Source organism: Neovison vison, chromosome 4 (genome assembly GCF_020171115.1).
Source record: "Neovison vison isolate M4711 chromosome 4, ASM_NN_V1, whole genome shotgun sequence".
Taxonomy (NCBI): domain Eukaryota; kingdom Metazoa; phylum Chordata; class Mammalia; order Carnivora; family Mustelidae; genus Neogale; species Neogale vison.
The window spans coordinates 42518469-42532762 of NC_058094.1; the positions used below are offsets into that span (position 1 = coordinate 42518469).

At 43.1% G+C, this 14294-nt stretch overlaps 1 protein-coding gene across 3 annotated transcripts; it reads right to left on the bottom strand.

Moving 5' to 3' along the window:
- Window positions 1-4508: 4508 nt before the first annotated feature.
- On the bottom strand, window positions 4509-13478 carry PDP1 (pyruvate dehydrogenase phosphatase catalytic subunit 1). Of its 3 annotated transcripts, XM_044245298.1 has the most exons (3): window positions 13332-13478; window positions 12486-12520; window positions 4509-8589 (listed from the first exon to the last, which is right to left on the bottom strand). In XM_044245298.1, the coding sequence occupies exons 2-3, from the start codon at window positions 12514-12516 to the stop codon at window positions 6932-6934; spliced, it is 1689 nt and encodes a 562-aa protein (XP_044101233.1). In that variant the 5' UTR covers window positions 12517-12520; window positions 13332-13478; the 3' UTR covers window positions 4509-6931. The 3 variants fall into 3 exon arrangements, with proteins under 3 accessions (XP_044101233.1, XP_044101234.1, XP_044101232.1); XM_044245299.1 differs by lacking the exon at window positions 12486-12520; XM_044245297.1 differs by lacking the exon at window positions 13332-13478 and having other exon boundaries at window positions 12486-12628.
- Between the last annotated feature and the right edge of the window lie 816 nt (window positions 13479-14294).

The window sequence follows — 14294 nt, forward strand, 5'->3', positions numbered from 1 at the left end:
GGGTGGCGAGGGAAGGGATGGGGTGGCTGGGTTATGGACATTGGGGAGGGTATGTGCTATGGTGAGTGCTGTCAATTGTATAAGACTGATGAATCACAGACCTGTACCCCTGAAGCAAATATATTACATGTTATATTACACTACATGTTAATAAATTTTTTTTTTAAAAAAGAACTAACCAAGTTCCACCTGCAAGTGGCTATAAGTCAGATTTCAGCCTGGCATTGCTCTGGTCGACCTTGTTTCTTACTTCTTTTTCTTACTTCTGCTCCCGGCAACTCTTGCATCCTATGATTGTCTTAGCCAGTATTTACCTTCTCAAGTAGTTCTGTCTTTAACTGTACACTGGCTCCAAGGGTGCTGCAGTCACTGTATATTTACTTACAGCTTTTTGTGCTGTTCTTTTCTTTCTGCCTCATTTCTGACCATGGTCCTCCCTCACACTGAATGTTCTAGTCATACTAAAGGTCCTCAGAGATCTTCAAACACATAGCGTGGCTTCGTGTTTCTCTGTCTTGACACATGTTGTCCTTCTCCCAAAAATGTCTGTCATTCCAGGTCCTTTTCTGCCTAGCAAACATCTTCTCACCTTTCAAATCTCTGCTGAAGCATTGTCCCTTCTAATGAAATGTCCTTGACTCCCCAGGGCCTGCCTTATACTTCTGACACACCAGGACAGAATTAATTACTCTCTTCTCTGGATTACTGCTGGAACTTTTACTTGTTTCCATTACCGAACCATTCTTACTTATGGGTAATTATTTTTTTACGCATGTACCTTTCCAAGCAGAAGGTGAGCTCCTGGAGGGTAGACTACTTTTTACCCTCAACACCTATCTTTAGCACCTAGACTATAATAGATTTTAATAAATATTTCAACAAATAAACTGAGGAACTGAGAAACCACATGCCTGGAGACTGCAATGCTGCTAAGTGAGACACACCTCTAGTTCTAACCTATAAAACTACAGTTCTGTTTATGCCCTCGCTTGGCACACTCCATCCATCTATGGACGGCTCCATGCTTTATGTGCTAGACAAACTGCTGGGCTACAACAATCTTTTGCTTTTTCTGAGGATCTTTGCCTTTGCTTCTCAAAGGGTCACTTGCTTATGGCCACTTGCTAGTCCTCAGGTCTTCTCAGTCCTGAAGAGATCATTCTGGTTCCATAGAGAGGCCCGGCAGCATAATGGCTTAGAGAAGTTAAGGGGCCCAACAGACTAGCCAACACAAGAATTAAGTGAGAAATGTATGTGGTATACTTTCCACAGGGCCTGGCACATAGTAAGTGCTAAAGAAACTAGTGTGGTGACTATTAGTACGGCTCAGGCTGCAAGGTCAGCGCGCTTTCTGGTTGTACCCGATGCCATCTTAGTCTCTCTAAGTGAGAGCCACGGGGATCTGACAGGATCACAGGCATGCTCTAGCGATGTCCCCTCTCTGGTTACTCGTCTCACGGCTCTATTTCTCCTGACACCAGGACTCAATGATCCAGTCTGTTTTCATCAGGCTAAATTAGGCTGTTTAACCTATGCCCAGATTTGGAACAAGAAAAAATATCACTAATCAAAGTCCTTTTGTGCAAACTGTCCATCTAGGCACCACAGAGCCCTTTGCATATGGTCAGTTTCAAAGACTTTTCTTTTTCCATCTTGTCTAATGAGCTGAGACAAAATGGCCATGCTAATGGAAACTGTTTTGCATTTCAACTGCTGCTGTACTGGCATAAAATACACGATTTCATAAAGGTTCGAAAATGTTTGAAATCTTTAGTTCCCTACAATTCAGCTCGCTCCTGCCTTTCCTCTCCTTTGCTTTCATTCCAGTCACTGTTCCAAGATGTCAGAGGATCTGATGCTCCTTGCCCCCATTACCACCTGGAATCACTACGGAGATTGCTAACACCATTCTCTTCCTTGTTGCTTTTTTTCCCCCACCTCTCAGGTCTCTTGTCAGATTTACCATTCAACTAGAGCTTTTCTGCCAGAAGGCAGGCCTCCTAGAAAACAACTGCCGGCCAATCACAGTTCCTGTCCTTCAAGGAGACAATCTGAGTAATTATCACAGGAGAGATAAAATCTTCAGTAGATTCTTCCCGGCTGTTTGTTTTTGCTCAATGTCCATGGTTTGAGGTTTCTAAAAGGCTAAATGTGATCATGAAATTCCTTGCACTGAAGTGAAATTCAGTTGTACAGTTTGGTCAAGTGTGTGCAGCAGGCCAGTGAATTAAGTATGGCTTACAAAACCAGGGAAGTGTGAGACTTTAGGGCAAGGTCTTAGATGGGAAACTCTCTCCCCTCCACCCCATGGGATGGTAAGGTGAACCAAGAAGAAATACTCTGTCCTTCTGGGGCTAGGTGCCCAATACCTTCAAACAGCAGCTCTAGTTCTTGGTGGGCCCTCAGAAGAACACTTCTCCCATTCTATGTCTATCATATATGGAGTAACAGGGATCCAGGGTTGGATGGGAAACATTTAACCAAGTTTTACTAGGGGATCTAAATTAGCTTTTTGGGCCCAAATGACTCATTTGACAATTGAGTCTTTGATATCTCGCCCCTTGGATACAGGAAGCCATCTCCCCAGGGGGGCTAAACTTGTACAGGGGCTAATTTGCAATTTGGCACTTTAATTCTTTTAAATATGAGTTCTTTGCAACAGGAAACTAGATCAAGCTTTAGAAATCACTGAATCTTAACTATCAAATGAAACTATTAGCTACAGGATTAAATTATATCTCTGCATCTGGTTTAAGAACTTCTGATGAATGAAGAACAGAACTTCACCTTAAAGTTCACTCAGGTTGCTGTTGTTTTGATTATCACTAATGGAAAATAAAGTGAAGGCTGAACATCCACTTTATATTCATACTGTGTTGGCTCAAAAAGAGAAAAACAAACCCTGGGCCCTCCCCTTAAAAAACTGAAAATTCTGGTGGATGAAGAAGATAATTGTTCGAATTATCAAATTAATAATTGTTCAAATTGTTCAAATAAATAATTGTTCAAACATTACTAGAAAAATTTAGAACGAGGTGTGCACACATTTTCTGAACCCAAATATTGCTAAATAATCATGCCCAAATTGTATGGGTCCTTAAAATATGTGGACTGGATAACCATTACTAATGGCACACAAAATACACAAATTTTATCATTCTTAGTACATTCACTTAAAAGACTTGTAACTTAAGAGCTCTTTAGACAACAGTGCTGTATACTGTTAGGACTCAATCTGAGGTATACATTTTGCCATAAAATCTGGGCAAAGGAGACTTAGTAGGATTAAGCTTGGTTTTCAAAGTCTGAAAGAACAAAGAAAAGATCTTCCTACTGTAACAAGTCAATTCAGATGCCATTAAGATGTCTTCCTTTACCCAGCTTGTCCAGGACTTGGCTTCTGAAGTTATTATTTTTGAAAAAGGTATGTGAACTACTGAGCAAGGATAATCAAGTTAGCTTCACACTCTTGCTGTACCCAAGGGCAAAGCTAAAAAGAACCCAGAGTCAGGAATGCATTTTGACTGATAAACCAAGACCATCAAAAACCAAGGCATAATTTGCCTTTTTCTTACAGAACTGTCACTGGCTCAATCACTTAATGAACTTAATTAACTCAACGAAATTCTCAGTAGGAGAGGTACAGAGAGGTCAACAGCAAATGACCAATCCTTAATACTTTCAAACTTTCAGCATGAAAGACTGCCATCACTTTTTTAAAGGGCAGTTTTTTAAAAAGTCCTCCTGCCTTTGAGGAATAGAACATAAAACTCCCCTGTAACTGTATTTCCCAAGTTAAAGCCACACTTCAACAGGAGTACTTCTGAAAATTGCTAATCTAAAAGTTGGCTTTAGAAAAGGACAGGGAGGGGCTGGCTGCAAATGCCCATCGACAATGGATAAATTGCTATGTATTCATGATAGAATGTTACTTGGTAAAAGAAGAGACTATGAATATGCTCAACGACATAAATGAAGCTCAAAAAACTTAACCAAAGAGTACGTATTTTATGATTTCATTTATATGAACTTCTAGAATAAGCAACACTAACCTATGGTAGTGTAACTCAGAACAATAGTTAGTCTGGAAGAACTGGAAAGGGGCATGAGGGAATTTTCCATTATGGAAAAGTTGTGTACCTTTATTGGGGTTGTGGTCACCAAATCCCAAACTATATATTTAAAATCTGTGCATTTTATTGAATATAAATTATATGTGTTTTTTTTAAAGTACTATTTATCTACTGGATTCCAAAATATAACTACTGTTGTAGAAAGCATCTAATAATCTATTATTAAAAACCAACACAGGGGGCCCCTGGGTGGCTCAGTGGTTAAGCTTCTGACTTTGGCTGAGGTCATGATCCCAGTTGTGGGACAGAGCCCCATATCAGGGAAGCCAGCTTCTCCCTCTCCAGCTCCCCTGTGCTTGTGTTCCCTCTCTCGCTATCTCTTTCTGTCATACATAAATAAATAAAATCTTTAAAAAAAAAAAAAAACACAGGCCATTCAGAGAGCAGATATGAAGCTTTAATTCACTGTGGGCATTTCTGTGACCAAGAATATAAACTTTTCACATGTCTTCTTACAGATACACCTTTTATAAGACACGGGTTTTTTACCAAGTACTGTGTAACATACCACCATTCCACTTAGTTAAGGGCGTATTATAAATATCATGAGCCACTGATTAAATATAAATACAGAGGTTGATACACATTAGAAAGTTTCCATAATAAAAAAAAGTTTAAGAAAGGCTAAATACCGTGAAAGTTTACATGTGTTCTCCACTTGAAGTCTAAATATCACATCACAGTGACAACCAATTACAGTAAAATCACAACTGCTTTTAGATAGTATATTCAAATTTCTAGCATCCAATTATTTTTATTTCCACAATGTCAACTCCACACTGCATTTTTGTTTCTAGAGAAAAGACCAGCTTTTGGACTGCAGACCAAGTTTCTTGTGCAATAACAATTACTATTTTGATAGTGACCACTGGAAGCTGAATTTATACATATTGTACTAAAAAGAAACCAGACTATTCAATATATAATAATATGGAATTCTTCAGTGGCGGTGTTCTAAAGAAATTAAAATAGTAGCCTGAAAATAGGTTTTAATTGCTACAGCAGTCTACATATACTTCAATTAAAAGATGACATCTGTCAAAATATTTTGAAATAAATATATAGTACAGCATTCCCCCTTCCAAAATGCTGCCTAGAAGAAAAGTTCCAAGCTGATTAAGGGAAAAAGTTGGGGTGGGGGGACAACTCAGTAAACAAACATTATATGCTGCTCTGAGCAACAATCTGCCTGAGTCTGTTTTTCAGCTGAAACAAGTTTTACCGCCAGTTCTACGTTTAGTGTCCACAGTCCAGAGGAAGTCCTTGAACAGCTAGTTCATATTCTACAGAAATTGGAAGGACTCCTAAAACCCCCCAACTAATTATACATGGGAAAGTTGATCATGTGTTGTCTTAAAATCTATGTAAATATCAAACATAGTCATAGTCATTCTTCTAACAGTGATGCTAGAATAAGTGATGAAAATATATGCACAGCTGTACACAGATCACCATTAAACACAGGACAAGCGCCATTTGATGCATATCAAATAAGCTCCCAAAAAGCCAATTTGAATATATTTATTTTCATTTACTTTGATACAGCATTAGAAGGGACTGCATATAATTACAGAGACTGCTGCAAACAATACTTGATGCCACTAAGGGATCTATTAAGCATCAGGCATGCACAACAGTTACCTTTTAAAACTTCTCGTGTATATATCTTAAGATCTCTATTTATAAGCTCTAATATGTTTAAAGCATTTAGTCATTTTTAAACCAAATATTTTAATGGACCTATGTCTAAGTGGGGAAAAACAAAAACTCCCTCCCCGGCCTCAATACCCAAAAGTAATATTAACCCTTACTCCCCAATTTGATATTTAAGCTTATTTTATATATGTCAGCCTTGAAATTCCAAAAGTGGGGAACATTCTTATCACAACTGAATAGGGAGTGTGATTCCCTGGCAGCAGTCTACCCACCACATACAGCATGCCAAGCCTTTCAGGATTCCAAGATAAGCAGGATTGTGCTATGGCTACAAATGACAAGGATTTTTATTCTGGATCTTTTTATTTCAAACTAAATGAAATAAAATCATTTCATTACTACAAACTAAAAAAATTCTTTTTTTAACCTCAATTTAAGAGTGGACGAAACCAAAAACATTATCATCTCTGAGTGCATGGCAAAGCAGAAAATATCTTGATTACGTTATGTAACCAGGGTGGGGAAGGGAGTAGAGTTTATTTTTCCATTTAAGAAGCATTCCAGTCAAATCACAAAATACTGATGAATTCAGATTGCTTGGTTCTCAGTCATTTATGGCTTAAAGTACTGGATTTGAAAACCACTTCAGGCTAAAATAAATTTTTACAAATAATGCATAGATCTAGTATCTAGGAAATCATGCAGTAAATAAACATTCTCATGAGCATTGGAATCTTAGTGATGAAAAGGGTCTGCAGGTGTGAATAGTAATATTTCTTCCCTTTTACCAAGAGAATACGCCCAGCAAGATCCTGGCTTTGGGCCTATTCAAGATCCTACTTGCCAGGTCATCTTGATTTTCTGAGATTGATAAAAGAAGCCAATGTCACAAAATGTTTTGTCAACGAGGAACGGACTTGCCGCGAGGGCAGGAGCTGTGAGGTCCGAGCTAGGCAGAAGGAGGCTCTTGTGATCCTGCCACCCTGCTGCAAAGTCAATTTGAGTACTTGACTAGTTAGGGTATCAAATGAGTAAATGCTTAGAATGACCCACTAGAGATGTTTATTATCCTAGTAATTTTTCAAATCTATCTGCCCTTGAAATCTGTTTCATTTGAGAACTGCCAGGGTAAGAACCACTCACTAGTCTTGGTTTTGATATGCCCCTACAACATGCGAATTGAACTGAACCACAATGATTGTAATGTCGTCTCTGTACATCCGAGCAAGCTCCTCAGGAAGACTAAGCATTTTGGAGAGGCGCTCATGATCAACAGTCCCAAACTCGTTGTTGCCTACCGCATGACGAATGAGATGGGTTGCTGCATTCTGGTCCTCAAATACCGAGGACATCTTGGCTCTCCTCTCTGTTAAAAGGCCATGCATCTGTCCTAGAGTCACCTTGTAGCCGCCAACAGCTATGGGCTGCTGGTGATGCATGCCAGTCAGGTACTCACCCACAATCCTAACCACATCCTGCCTATGCATCGTCTCCCACAGCCCATCAGTGGCCAACACTAGAAACTTATCCTGTGGCCTCAGTCGGTGGTAAGTTACCTCTGGCTCAGCAGTGAGATAAGGAGGCGTGTAATAATTAGGAGGGATAAACTTGGTATATTCATTGTCATTCAACTGGTCTGGGCCTGATTCTATCACCCTCTTTTGAAGGTCAATGCTCCATTTGAACTTTACATCTCCAAAAGCCCTAAAAGGCATCAGCAAGCCGAGCAGCCGATCCTGTTTCACCACACTCTTGGCCTCATTCTTTGGGTGTTCCAGTTTCAGCCGTTCCAGTTCTCTTTCGTTCTGTGCATTGTGGTCATTGGAGAGAGTGACTGCTGACCAGGAGCCATCCTCTTCCTGCACACCCAGCATGGCTCTGCTATCACCAGTATTGGCCACATGAAGGTCAACACCATCCACGTGGGCCACACAAGCGGTGGCCCCAGAAAATGCCACTCGAAGCACCAGGTAATTGAGGAAAGAATTGGGATCACCAACTTGAGCCTCCAAAGAGATGTCATTGTCAAGCCTCTTGAAAGCGTTAATTAAAGCTTCCTTGACATCGATATCAGTAGACTCCCCAGTGTTGAGGTCTATAAGCTCTTGCCAGTAAGTCCTCAAGCTGTTGAAATACAATTTGGATGCCTCCTTACTGAAGTAATCATTGGGGTGCTTGTGCCACTGGAGAATGGGCAGCAGGGCCCGACCACTCTCTACTGCATTTTCAATCTCTAGCAAAGTCTCATGGGGTAACAAGGAGACGGCAATATAATAGAAGAGTCTCTCACTGACTGCCTGGGAACAAGCGCAGCCTGCATGGCCGTCGAAAACCCCCAAGAGCATCCCTCTGGTCTGCAAGCAGGTAGCTGCGCTTCTCCGGTCCTCGATGGGGGCATTTGCGGGCAGCTGATTGCTGTCAAATCCAAGGACCGAACTGACATTTTTGCCATCAAATTCTGGCACTTTGAAACTGTATTCATTTGCTTTCAGGATGCTGTTGACCTGCGGAGGGGTGAGGTAAAATTTCTGCGGCGTGGAAGCGTATCTCCGTCCTTGAGTGTGCTGCCACCAGCCCTCCTTTGGCCGGCAGAAAGTAGCGTACGCCGGGGGTGGCGTGCATCTCAGGCGGCTCTGTGCCAGGTATGGAGACGAGCAGCACAGATGTCTGTGGTGGCAGTAACACGCGGTGCCATAGATTCGGCTCAGTTCACAGTTCCGGATCAGGGGGAAGAACAGCTGAGTTGGTGCTGGCATGGCATCAGCAAACAGCGGCAGGCTGGAGCTTCTGACGGGGATTCCTAGACAGCAATCACACAGACACGCACAAAGGTAGGAGTTACAATTCACATCACTTCACCTAGCCTTGCTTTTATAACATATATGCAGCAGGTGAGTCTACACACTAAGCCCTGTACTCGGAAGCACTGTATTTCATACGCCTACCATGCCCTGTGCCTACAGGGTATGTTCTGCTAAGCACAATCCTCAGTCATCATGGAGCCAGGACTGGAGCATAGCTTTCCTTTTCTCTTTTCCTCATATTTCTTTGTGCAGTGCAGACTGTACAGAATGTACAGTCGATTTGGCTGGGGAAAGCCGAGGAGCTGAAGATTACATGGCTGGGGAAAGCCGAGGAGCTGAAGATTACATAACATTATGCAGTGGCAGTCTACCTGGCCCATCACCCTCCTCCCTCTCTATCCTTAAGAAGGCCCTGGATCTCCCATACTGCTCAGGGACTCCTCCCATCAATGAAAATCCCATTTCTAGAGTTGTGGTCAATTGTTAACATTTGATTACACATGGCTATCACCAAAAAGGTGTTAGAACGCATCCCTGACACATATATATATATATGTATATATATTCATGAATTATTTTGTAAGTTACATATATATACCACTGTGTTAGTTCACTGTAACATATATAGAAAATTTTACATAATAAATAAAAATAGGAATTCCAGTATTCCCTTCTTGCACACCAGTAGATGGTCTTGCAAACCAAGCTTCTCTAGACCACTGCAACAATCTGGCGAGCTTATGAACATAGGTCTGCTGCCAACCTGCCAAACGATCCTAAAAATGTCAGTTTAACGATCCTAAAAATGTCAGTTTACCTCTTTGGGCCTCACTTCCCTAGGCTGTAAGTGAACACAGAGAAGCAGATGCTATTGAAGGTCTCTGGGATTCTATGCTTTTATAAGTGTTAACTGAAGTGAGGCTTTGAAATCAAATGCTGGTTTCTTTTTTTGTTTGTTTAATTTACTGTACCCTTTGTGATTAAAGAAAAGTTTAAGTAAACAAGTAGCTCTAAGACTTTGTTAGTAATGTAAATGCTCTCAGTTCTGGAATTTAATTTACTTGTTAGCATTTTGTCCTGTTAACCAGCCATAAGAGAAAGCTATAGAAATACTATTTTCAACCATTACGGATCCCAAGTAGAATTCAATCCCTAGAAATATATTTTCTCTTAGATTTAAAAAAATATATCCATTTGCCTTCAGTAAGCAATAAAGAATAGTGAAATAATAGTCTAAGATTTGTATAAAAAAGGAACAAATATTAATCAAGAATAAAAATTATACTATATGACACTGCTGCCAAATATTTACCTAGAAAATTTTATGAATGTGTATCATTAATCTAGATAATTTACACACACACACACAAAAAAAACCTCTCTTCCTTCTTACTAACATATATTGCCCCTCAATTCTTGAAGAATTGCTTCAAAAAATTCATTTGGCCTATAGCGAAATAGACTTTAGAAATACTTTATTTCTTTTTAAGAACACTCCATGCTTAGCGTGGAGCCCAACCCGGGGCTTGAACTCAGGACCCTGAGACCAAGACCTGAGCCAAGATCAAGAGTTGGACACCTAACCGAATGAACTACCCAGGTGTCCCAGAAATACTTCAAATAAGGAAACACATGCAGTAAACAAAAAAGAATACAGAAAACCACTTGAATCTTAATATCAGCAATTCTTTCTTACGTTTGAACTCATTATAGGAAGAAGAAAGTACAAATAGCTCAGAGATTGTTAGCTATAAGTTACATTACTTCCAGATACCCTCCTTTAACAAGTAATTGGAGAAGTGAAAGTGGGATGTGGAAGAGTGGAGAAAATCAAACACTTAATAGTAATCAATTCTTAATTGCTTCTGTAATAAGCACTGCATTAGCCGGGCATACAGAAGAACCCCTTCTGCAAGTGATACAAACTACCATTATTTTAAATGTACTATTTAAGAAGGAATTTGCTTAAAAAAACTGAAGATAAGCATAGGCAACAGAAAGTAATGATTAGAATTCTGGAAATAAGATCAACAACAAAAGAAGCATTCTGAAATGCAGTTATGAAAAATAGAAATTCCAGAAGAACAGGATCCTATCAAGACTAACCATTTAAATAACTGCACTTCAAACTGAAAGTCATCCAAAGGGTACATGATTGAGCCAGGAGATGTGCTCAGATATTCAGCCACATGACACTGGCTTGCAGACATAAACCATATCTCTTGTTAGATTTGCACGCAGAAAGCACATTAACTCATTTCATGCTTTGTATAAAGATTTTCTATTATTAAAAATATAAACAGATGCCCATCTTAAGAGAAATTTTCTCTATAACTTTAGATAAGTTTGCATTTGTGCTATTTTAAAATTTAAGGCTTTTACAGAAAGAAGAAATGTTTTTTTCTGCATGGAATGTAGACTGAATCAAAGTACTACTGTGTGTGTATGTGCACGTGTCTGTATGTGTTTGCAAGGGGGGTTTGGTAGATGCGTAACGGCATCTGGTTATGTGATGTCTAATCAAGGAATAACAAGTCCAAGAAACCTGCACTTTCCTTTAATACTTTGTTTTGACAATTTTTTTGCTTTTGTAGTTGATTGCAAAATGAATGAAAGATTGGGGCAAAAGAACTGATTTGTGCAGCAGATGCTCTGAATAATACATAAATTCAAGCAGCAAGTACTTAAATACTCACGTAATACATTTTTCCTTCAAGGCAAAATTTCTCAAGATTAAAAAAAAAAAGTGGAATTTATCAACTGTATCTTTCAGTTATTCAGGAGCTTAGCATATGGACTGAGACTGTATCCCAATTCCCCAACTCCCAAAATGCCTTCAAAATACAAATTCTTAGAGAATATGGAATTCATGAAAACCCTGCTCTGTGATTAATAAATATTCTATCACCATCAGTACAAATGACATATTCTCTCCATCAGATCAGATATCCTTAGAAGTCAGAGTACTTCCAAATGCTTTTTTAAACCGTAAGTGAGCCTTCAAAAACTGAGTATCTTTCCAAATATCCTGTGATTCAAAAACAACAAAACCCCACAAAAATCAAAACTTTTGCTGACAACCTCACTAAATTAATTAAGTAAAAAAACTCTTGATTAGACAATTAAGAACAGCAACAAGGTACAGTGTTGGTAAACTGGAGCAGTATCATAGTTTCAAGAGATTTCTGACCACAATTTCACTGAAAAGTTCCCAACCCATGATCCAGACTCTGCCACCTTATATGCAGCATCTTAGTCCTGGGCAAATTTGGCCCATGTTACCAATGACTAATAAGAAAAGATGCATTGCAATCCAAAACAGAAGAGAAACCTATCCATTCTTCCTGATGTGCTGGGCAGAGCCTGTGCCAAGAAATGATTCCACTTCGTTCAATAAACTCACGGATCATATTAATTAGAAAATGCTGTTAATACTGCACCAACTCCGGGGCTCTTTAGCTTTTAACGCTTTTGGTGTAAATGGGAAAAAAAAAAAAAGAGGTATACTAGTCATTAAACGTGTCAGAACCTCAGTTTATGTAATCCAATTACATTATATATTCTGTATAAAGACTTTTCAGTTTCTCAGCATTTTCTGGAAATGCCTAGCCATTTCATAGCTCCCATTATCTATACAAGAATGAAGAAAGCGATTTCCCTCAGAAGACCCTAAGCCTCAAGCCAGCACTTGTTTGATTAGTTTCCTTTGTCCCCACCTGAAAATTGCACTCACTAAGGTAATCAAAGCTATCCGGGTCCAGGACCCTTTTGTCCCCTTTTTCTATCTACCTCACCCCTTAATTCCACGACGACCCACCTAGAACCATCCACGCACAAAATCAGTCACCATCCTTCCTGGGTACCCAACGCAGGTAGTTAAGTGAATACCTACCAATTCGTCTGGGCCCGGGACACACACACATTCTCCTGTCATCACAACACGGAGCCGACAACATCCACAACCCGCGCGGACAGCAGCAGCGACAGCAGCACCGGCCCATTGAAAGCAAGGCAGAGATGCTCATTAGAGGAGGCGGCGGCGGGGGAGGCGGGCACAGAGGAGGGGCGAGCTCTCGCTCCAGCCCCGCGAATGGGGCGGGGGGGGGGAATGGAGCTGGGAGAAAGGGGAGGAGAGAAGGAAACCAACCAAACAAACCCACCCGGCGAGAGAGTCAGGGACGCAGCCCGAGGCGGCTGGAACCCGCAGCGAGCAGAGATGCGCCCCGGGACCGGCCCCTCCCTCCAGCCCGGGCGCGGAGCCCACCGGCCCCCGACATCCTCTACCTGCTGCCCACCCCGCCCGGCCCACGCTACTCCGGCTTCGGTCCAGAAGCCTAAGGCAGGGTCCACCGCGCAGGTGGGGTCAGCCTGGACCCCGCGGTGCGTACGGGGGATCCTCAGGCAGAGACGCCATGCCGCCGCACCTCCCCGGAGCCAGCCCTCGGGCAGGACCCCACGGCGCCCCCGGCGCTGACAGCGGCCGCGGTCGGCCCGCCCCCCCAACCCAGAGTCCGCACGGCTGCCCCTCGGCGCCGCCACGCCCGCCCGCAGCCCCGACACCCCCGCGCGCACCTAGCGCTCCGGGGCTCGTCCTCCCCACCCCCAGCTCCGGCCGCCACCCTTCGCACACCGGCGACCGCCGCTCCCCAAGAGCGCCGGGCAACCCCCTCACAACTTTGGGCGGGTAGCATGGGATTCCGGACCCGGCGGCTCGGGAATGGGAGCAGGGAATACGAACCGGGCACGCAGGGGAGGAGCCGCTTATTCCAGACGAGGAGACGGCAGCAGCAGCGGCGGCACTAACCCGTACTCCTTCCAGGCTACCCGGCTTAACTCCCCGGAGTGCGGCCCCAGGCCCCCAGCTGGCCCACTCCCTGCCCCGCCGGGCCGCCACCCTGCCCCGCCCGAACGTCCGGGCCGGCGAGTGGGCGGAGAGGAGCAGAGCTGCCCCAGCCCGAGGCGGGGAGGGAGGGGCGGAAGAACAGCGCGCTCCGCGCCAGCTTTGTGACGTCACGGGGGTCAGACAATCCCTTCCATTCCGAGAGAGCCGCTCATTGGTTCCACGGGCCCGCCTCACGTGATCGCGCCTGTAGCGGGGTGGAAGGTGGGGCTTCGTGGCGGTGGTGACCAGGGACCCCGAAGCGGCTGAAGACGGGCGGGGTTGGGGGGAAGCTTTGGGGCCCGCCCCAGCATCGCCACAAGCTGGGGTCCCCGTGGACTGGCTGCTTCCAGCCGGAGGAGCTTCCGCGAATCCTTGGCACCTCGGCGAGGGACCGGCCAAGTGCCAGGTGGCCAGGCGGCTGAACCTCCTAGCGCTTTCCTGGTGGCTTCGTAGGGATAGGCTGCGGGGACGACTCAACCAGTTGACGACTCAACCCAGCAGGGAACGGAATTCCCACCGTTTCGCCCTAGCCTAAAATATAAGGCACGGCAGTCCCAAAGTATCTGTTGCCCCATCCATTTGCATTCTTTTGCAGATATTAGAAACATGAAGTCAGATAAAGTTTTCTGTCGTTTTCTGGACACCTCTCGGGGTCTAGGGAGAGGAAGCTGGTCTAGGAAGTTGTGAGGAGGGATTTCTTTTCCCGGTAGAGTGGGTGTGTGCTCTGAAGGGCTTTGAAATCAGTATTGTCTGTCTCGTTTTCCCTGATTACAAGGAAAGAGAATGCAGCCTACAGAAGTGGGAGGAGCCCTGGGCTTG

Coding starts and splice junctions, on each gene's coding strand:
- PDP1 (XM_044245297.1), bottom strand. CDS start 12,618: ATGAGCATCTCTGCCTTGCTTTCAATGGGCCGGTGCTGCTGTCGCTGC. Junction 8,590..12,485: donor TCCCGGGCCCAGACGAATTG/GTAGGTATTCAC, acceptor ATTGCTGTCTAG/GAATCCCCGTCAGAAGCTCC.